This window comes from Spermophilus citellus (genome assembly GCF_964194105.1).
Source record: "Spermophilus citellus genome assembly, chromosome: 9".
Classification (NCBI taxonomy): Eukaryota; Metazoa; Chordata; class Mammalia; order Rodentia; family Sciuridae; genus Spermophilus; species Spermophilus citellus.
In genome coordinates this window covers 3,493,514-3,500,610 of record NC_138191.1, presented here as the reverse complement: position 1 = coordinate 3,500,610, position 7,097 = coordinate 3,493,514, and the positions used below count along the sequence as shown (strand labels likewise).

The 7,097-nt window shown below is 55.0% G+C and overlaps 1 protein-coding gene across 1 annotated transcript; it reads left to right on the top strand.

Moving 5' to 3' along the window:
* The first annotated feature begins 132 nt into the window (after window positions 1-132).
* On the top strand, window positions 133-6,953 carry LINGO4 (leucine rich repeat and Ig domain containing 4). Its single transcript, XM_081307101.1, is given in 5 exon segments — window positions 133-1,984; window positions 2,926-3,101; window positions 3,277-3,399; window positions 4,503-5,758; window positions 5,761-6,953. Coding segments are annotated over 4 exon segments (2,031 nt in total). The 5' UTR covers window positions 133-1,984; window positions 2,926-2,985; the 3' UTR covers window positions 6,297-6,953.
* Window positions 6,954-7,097: the final 144 nt, after the last annotated feature.

Here is a 7,097-nt window from a genome sequence, read left to right as displayed (position 1 = left end):
TTCTGCCTTCTTTCTTCCTCTTAGTTCAGCAAAGAAGTTGTTGGGAACCCTGCCCTTTTCCTGGGATCTAAATAACCTGAATATAATGCTGGGCACAGTGGCACACGCCTGTAATCCTAGAGGCTCGGGAGGAGGAGGCAGGAGGATCACGAGTTCAAAGCCAGCCTCGGCCATGGCGAGACGCTAAACAACTTAGTGAGACCCTGTCTCTTAATAAACTCCAAAATAGGGCTGGGGATGTGGCTCAGTAGAGTTCAATCCCTGGTACCAAAAAAAAAAAAAAAAAAAAAAAAAACCACACAAAAAAAACAAAACCAAAAAAAAAAAAAAACTATGGCAGACAAGAATGGGAAGGGGGTGGAGGGAGGGGGTAATTGTCACGGGATTTGGGTGTGAAGGGAGGGTAACACAGTGGACGCCAATACCCTCAGGTCAAGAGATACAGAGGTCAAGAAGAACCCTTTTATGCGCACTTTAAATATAAACCGTAGGGGTCTGATCAGAGACACACATTCACACACAAGCAAAATACATGTGAACTAAACTTGCAGTCATGCAGTTCTTTGGGCACCTTTGGTCTGACACACTCTCTCTCATCCTGAGGTCACAGCTCAGAGAAACCTAGGGACCTCAGAAAGAGTCTCAGTCTGGTAGGATCCCAGGACAATTCCGTGGTGATCCAGCCCACCAGTCTTACACCTGGAGTGGTCCAAACTCCCACCTGGCTCCAACTATGTTCTATCACAAGAGCTGCCCAGAGGACAGGCGTGGTAGAGAAAGCCCCAGCTACGCAGGAGGCCAAGGCATAAGAATCCCAAGTTCAAGGCCAGTCTCAGCAACTTAGTGAGACCCTGTTTCAAAAAATATAAAAAAGGCTGGGGATGAAAAGAGACAGACACTGGGGACAGGAGGACTTCCTTGGCCAGGGACTACTTTCCCCATGAAAAAAAGAAGGTGATGCCATCCCATGGCTCTGTGACTGGCTGCCATGAGTCTACCAGGAAGAACCAGGGATCTGGTTCTCTGTTGTGACCTTGTCCCAGAATTTCCTTTGCGTCAGAAATAGCGGTGGACCCTCCTGGGAGAACTAAATAGCAGGTGATGGGAGGATTTTTTTTTTCCTCTCAGGGGAGGGACTTGGCTGGGTAAATATAAACCCCAACCTGTACAGTTCTCTATAAAATGATTTGAAAGGCAAGAAGTGTGTGTGTGTGTCAGGATGGAGGGAGTCTTCAATATGAGTACCTATGTGCCTGCTCGCTGGTCTCATTCGGTGTCCAGTCAGCACATTGTCATTAGGAGAATTCTAGCCCCCATCACCCCCAGGCTGAGCAGTACCCCCCGCTGAGGCTCCTGAGCCAATCCTCAGGTACTTCCACCCAAGGTGCCTCAGACTAAGCTCCGCAGGGAAGTAGTGGGGTGAGAACTTTTCCATACACGATGCCCACGGGGGCAGTTTAGATTTAGAGGTGGCACAGAATCGCTCTGCATCTGGGAGACCAAAAGGCAATTCTCTGGAAGCTGGTTGGCGGGGGAGCTCCCGAGCTCCCTGGGGGATGTCAGAGAGACCCTTTGTGCCACCCGGCTGCCTCTCTTGCAGACCCGTCCCTGGCACAGAGCCTCCCCCTGGCTCCTTTCCTCCACTGACATCCTGTAGTGGCCGCTTGCTGCAGACCTCCCTGGTGGCTTTATTTATTTATTTTGCACCAACAGGGTTGCTGCAGACTCATTCTCGCCTGATTTAAAAAAAGAGAGAGAGGAAAAAAAAATAGGAGAAATGCTTCCTGGCTCTTTTCTCTCCCTGTGTCTTGGCAGCAAGGACCACAGCGGTAGCAGCAGCGGTGGCAACAGCAGCAGCAGCAGCGGCTGTGGCGGTGGCAGGCGGGCGGGCGGGCGGGAGTGGGGAGCGAGGCACAGACGGGAAGTGCAGTGGCCCCAGGTGCAGATGCAGTGTCCAACTTGATGCCACCCTCCAGCGTCTCCGGTAAGTGCCCCTGCCCTCTGTCCCCAACGGCAGCTGCCCTTTTCCGTAACATTCTCAGAGACAAAGCCAAACCCAGGAGCCTGTCAATGGAAGAGGACTGTACCCCACCCCCGCCCGCCAACCCTTGCTCCTGCCACCACAGGACTTTCACGGGTGTCCCTAGGTGGAAGGACTCCCTGGAGACCTCCTCCATTTTCTCCCCAGAGATCCCTCTACCCCTGGGCAGAATTTCCCCCCAGGGTCAGTGTGGATAATCCAGAAATCTTTCCCCCAGCAGTTCCCTCCCCACACAGGACCCTATGCCTCAGTCAGGTGAGCTTTAAAGAGGACACCCATGTTCACATGTGTCTCTGAACTGCCACATGGGCCAGGAGGACGCTCTCCATCCTTGGCAGGGGTGATGCCCCCACCCCATTGAAGGAGAGAAAGAAATGGCCCGACACCTATCTCCTCCGGCAAAGTGGCTGGAAGCCAGTCCCGTACCCATGGAGCTGGGCAAGTTTGTGATTAAATTAGCCACCTTATAAATAAGAGAGTCTGGCTCCAGGTCCCCCAGCCCCTGGCGCAGCAGGTTTGGGGGACTAAGAGGAAACCCACAAGAACGGGAAGGAGGGAGGCTGGGTTCCATGCTCCATTGCACTTTTGCTGAATGCAGAGCAAAAAGGATGAGCAGGAGCTGCAGCAACGGTGATGAACAGCTAGCTGTCAGGTGGACTTCCCAGAACAGGCACAGGAAGAAGCGGGGAGGCTGGGCATTCCTGTCCCTGGAGAACTCTCAGCATGCCGGATACCTGTTAGGTTAGAGTAAGGGCAGAGGAGGCCGCTAGCAGCCTTTGCCCCTTGCCATTCTTTTCCATCCTCCAAGCCTCCGAATAGTTCCCTGCATCCCTCTGCTGTTTTTTGCACCCCGTCAAGTCTAATGCTGGGGTCTCTTTCTTCAGTTTCCTCTGAGGTGGATAAAGGATAGCCTCTGGAATGACTCTGCTGGCGGAGGGTGGAGAATGGAAAGGAGGGGGAAGAAGTCACACTGTCCTGTGTTCCACTTGGGAGAAAATAGGGCACAAAGCAGAGAGCTGACCCCACAGGACCCAGAAAGCCTGAAGCTCGAAGCCCAGAGGTGATCAGGACCTGCAGCCAGGGGAGCTGCCTCCAGGAGAACCCGTGGCTCTTGCCACTATCACATCAGCCGCCCCTTCCCAATTCCAACACTTTCCCTCCCTCCGGGTCCCTGTTGTATCAAACAGGGCAAATTGAGACAGCCACTAAAGACCTCTTTTTCTCTATCACCTCAGACAGCCTCGGGTGATCGTTACAGTCACCATCTTCCTGATATTGCCCAGGCTCCTGGTACCCAGAACCCCAGATGTCTGCTGTGCCAGCCAAGGGCTCCTCTTCTCCCCACCCCACAGCATCAGGTCAGATGCTCTCTCTCCTCCCTTATCTATGCCTCCCAGAATCACAGTCCATCTTAGCGCAGGCCAGAGGGGACAAGTGGCTGTCTCTTAGATTCATACACAGACTAGAATCAAAACACTATTAAGAAGTGTTATAAGAGCTGGGCCCAGTGGCACATGCCTATAATCCCAACAGCTCAGGAGGCTGAGGCAGGAGGATCACAAATTCAAAGCCAGACTCAGCAATTTAGCAAGGCCTTAAGCAACGTAGTGAGACCCTGTCTCAAAATAAAAAATAAGAAAGGGCTGGGGATGTGCTTAGTGGTTAAGTGTCCCTGGATTCAGTCCCTGGTATTAAAAAAAGAAGAAGGAGGGTTATAAGAGAAAAGTGAGGACCAAACCGCTCACACCCTGGGCAGCCTTTGCAGGAGAGGAAGGGTTGGTAAGAGATTCCCAGCTCCCCCACAGAGTGCCCCCTGCACCCTGGGTCACAGATAGTGCACAGCTGGCTGTCATCCACACAGGCATTCTGGGGAGACTGGATCTCCTAGTCCAGACTTCAGGCCCTGGGCCAGGCTGGACGGATACAGAGACAAGGGGCAGAGCCTGGGGTGACAGCTGAGGTGAGGACCTTTCTCCAGTCAGATCTGGCCAAGGATGTGTTTTCCTTGAGCCCTAGGCAAAGCCATACACGACAAGGGACAGCAAGGGTAGGCTGGGAGGGAGAGCAGCACTTGGGGAGCAGATATCAGGGAGAAGGGATCTAAGTTATTCCTGGACCTTACAGACACAGGGAGAAATCATTACAGAAAGACTCAGAGTTACTTCCCTTCTGCTGCCTGTCCCATTCCAATAAAACTCCCCCCCCCCCGAGAAATCAGGTTGACTAGGGTTTCACGAGGTAGTTGCAGGAGCACAGAGCTGGTTAGCCAGGCCTGGGATGGGGGGGGGGGGGAGATTCCCCAAAGAGGAGTCCCAGGAAGCCCCAGGAGGTGGTGCATCAGACAGAATTCTTCCTAGTTCTCTACCCTGCCTACTGGCAACACTAAGACAGACCAATTTCAATACGGAGGGCTTGAAAAAGTCCAGGTCACCATCATCTGAAGCCACATCCTCTCTTCTAGGACTCGAGAGGCGATGAATGCAGCCACAGCTCCACAGCAAGCCTGGCTCCCGTGGCACCCCCTCCTTTTCCTGCTCCTCCTGCCTGGAGGTAGCAGTGGTAGCTGCCCTGCCATTTGTGACTGCACCTCCCAGCCCCGAGCCGTGCTCTGTGCCCACAGGAGACTAGAGGCTGTCCCTGGGGGACTCCCGCTGGACACTGAGCTCCTGGACCTAAGTGGGAACCACCTGTGGGGGCTTCAGCGGGGCATGCTTTCCCGACTGGGCCTGCTCCAGGAACTGGACCTCAGCCACAACCAGCTCTCTGCCCTGGAGCCTGGGGCCTTCCATGGCCTACAGAGCCTGCTCACCCTGAGGCTACAGGGCAACCGGCTCCGAATTGTGGGGCCGGGGGTCTTCTCGGGTCTGTCTGCCCTCACGCTGCTTGACCTCCGCCTCAACCAGATTGTTCTCTTCCTGGATGGAGCTTTTGGTGAGTTAGGCAGCCTCCAGCAGCTGGAGGTTGGGGACAATCACCTGGTGTTTGTGGCTCCAGGGGCGTTTGCAGGACTGGCCAAGCTAAGCACCCTCACCCTGGAGCGCTGCAACCTCAGCATGGTGCCTGGCCTGGCCCTTGCCCGGCTCCCAGCACTAGTGGTCCTTAGGCTCCGGGAACTGGATATTGAGAGGCTGCCGGCTGGGGCGCTGCGGGGGCTGGGGCAGCTAAAGGAGCTGGAGATCCACCACTGGCCATCTCTGGAGGCTCTGGACCCTGGGAGCCTGACGGGGCTCAATCTGAGCAGCCTGGCCGTCACTCGCTGCAACCTGAGCACTGTGCCCTTCCAAGCTCTGCACCACCTGAGCTTCCTCAGGGTCCTGGATCTATCTCAGAACCCTATCTCTGCCATCCCAGCCCGGAGGCTCAGCCCCCTGGTTCGGCTCCAGGAGCTACGACTCTCAGGGGCCTGCCTCACTTCCATCGAGGCCCATGCCTTCCATGGCTTGTCAGCCTTCCACCTGCTGGATGTAGCAGATAACGCCCTTCAGACCCTGGAGGAAACGGCTTTCCCTTCTCCAGACAAACTGGTCACTCTGAGGCTGTCTGGCAACCCCCTAACCTGTGATTGTCGCCTCCTCTGGCTGCTCAGGCTCCGTAGCCGCCTGGACTTTGGCACTTCCCCCCCTGCCTGTGCAGGCCCCCAGCATGTCCGGGGGAAGAGCCTGAGGGAGTTTTCAGACATCCTGCCTCCAGGGCATTTTACCTGCAAACCAGCCCTGATCCAGAGTCTGGGCCCCGGTGGGTCATTGCCGAGGAGGGAGGACATGCCGTTTTTTCCTGCTCTGGAGACGGAGACCCAGCCCCCACGGTCTCCTGGATGAGGCCTCAGGGGGCTTGGCTGGGAAGGGCAGGGAGAGTCAGGGTCCTAGAGGATGGGACACTGGAGATCCGCTCAGTACAGCTACAGGACAGAGGGGCCTATGTCTGTGTGGTCAGCAACGTAGCTGGGAATGACTCCCTAAGAACCTGGCTGGAAGTAATTCAAGTTGAACCACCAAACGGCACTCTCTCTGACCCCAACGTCACTGTGCCGGGGATCCCAGGGCCTTTCTTTCTGGACAGCAGGGGTGTGGCTATGGTGCTGGCAGTTGGCTTCCTCCCCTTCCTCACCTCAGTGACCCTCTGCTTTGGCCTGATTGCCCTCTGGAGCAAGGGCAAGGGCCGGGTCAAACACCATGTGACCTTCGACTTTGTGGCACCTCGGCCCTCTGGGGATAAGAACTCTGGGGGAAATCGGGTCACTGCCAAGCTCTTCTGACTTTTCCTTCCACCCAGGGGACCCAGACAAGTCCAATTCAGACACCAAAGGGAAAGACAGAACCAAGACCACTTGGTCCAGAACCTCACCCCAAGCAGCCCAGATCTCCCCAACCCGCCACCTGCCTCATGCCAGCGATTAGTGACGCCTCCTGAGAAAGGAGCTGCTGTCCGTGCCTTTCCAGTCTGAGGGTAGCACCGTCATCTCTTCTCCAAGGGTGCAAGGATTTGTAGATCTAGACCCTGTAGTCCACCCAGCCCTCCCTTCATCCCCACCCCATGTGGAGCAGGAAACAACCAAGGTTCCAGTCTGCCATTCTAACCACTAGGCTTTCTTCACACAATTACATTCTCTAATACTCAACACAGCCAAGATTGCAACCACAGCCAAGATTATTTTAGAGGTGAGACTCAGAAGTGCCACTTGCTTCTTGGGGTCTTTGCTCCTTACCCAGGAAGTTTCCCTTTCTTTTCTACTCCCCATCACACCTCAGCCCCAGGCTGTAAGTGTAAGGAACTAGAGGCCAGGATCCTCAAGCTAGGAGAAGAGGATGCATGCATGATATGGGGGAAGATGGACCACACACTGGGCTGTGTCTGCATGAGCCAACACCTTCCTCTGTCTGACCATTAAACCTGCTGCCAAAAGGTCACTACACTTGCAGCCAAAACAAAACACCATCTCTGGAACTTTCTTTACTTCAGTCTATTTCCTCCCGTCTTCCCCTTTCTGCCTACTGACCATGTGACCCAATGGCCTCACCTCCACCTAACCCAGTTTGACATACGGGGTAAGGGGGCC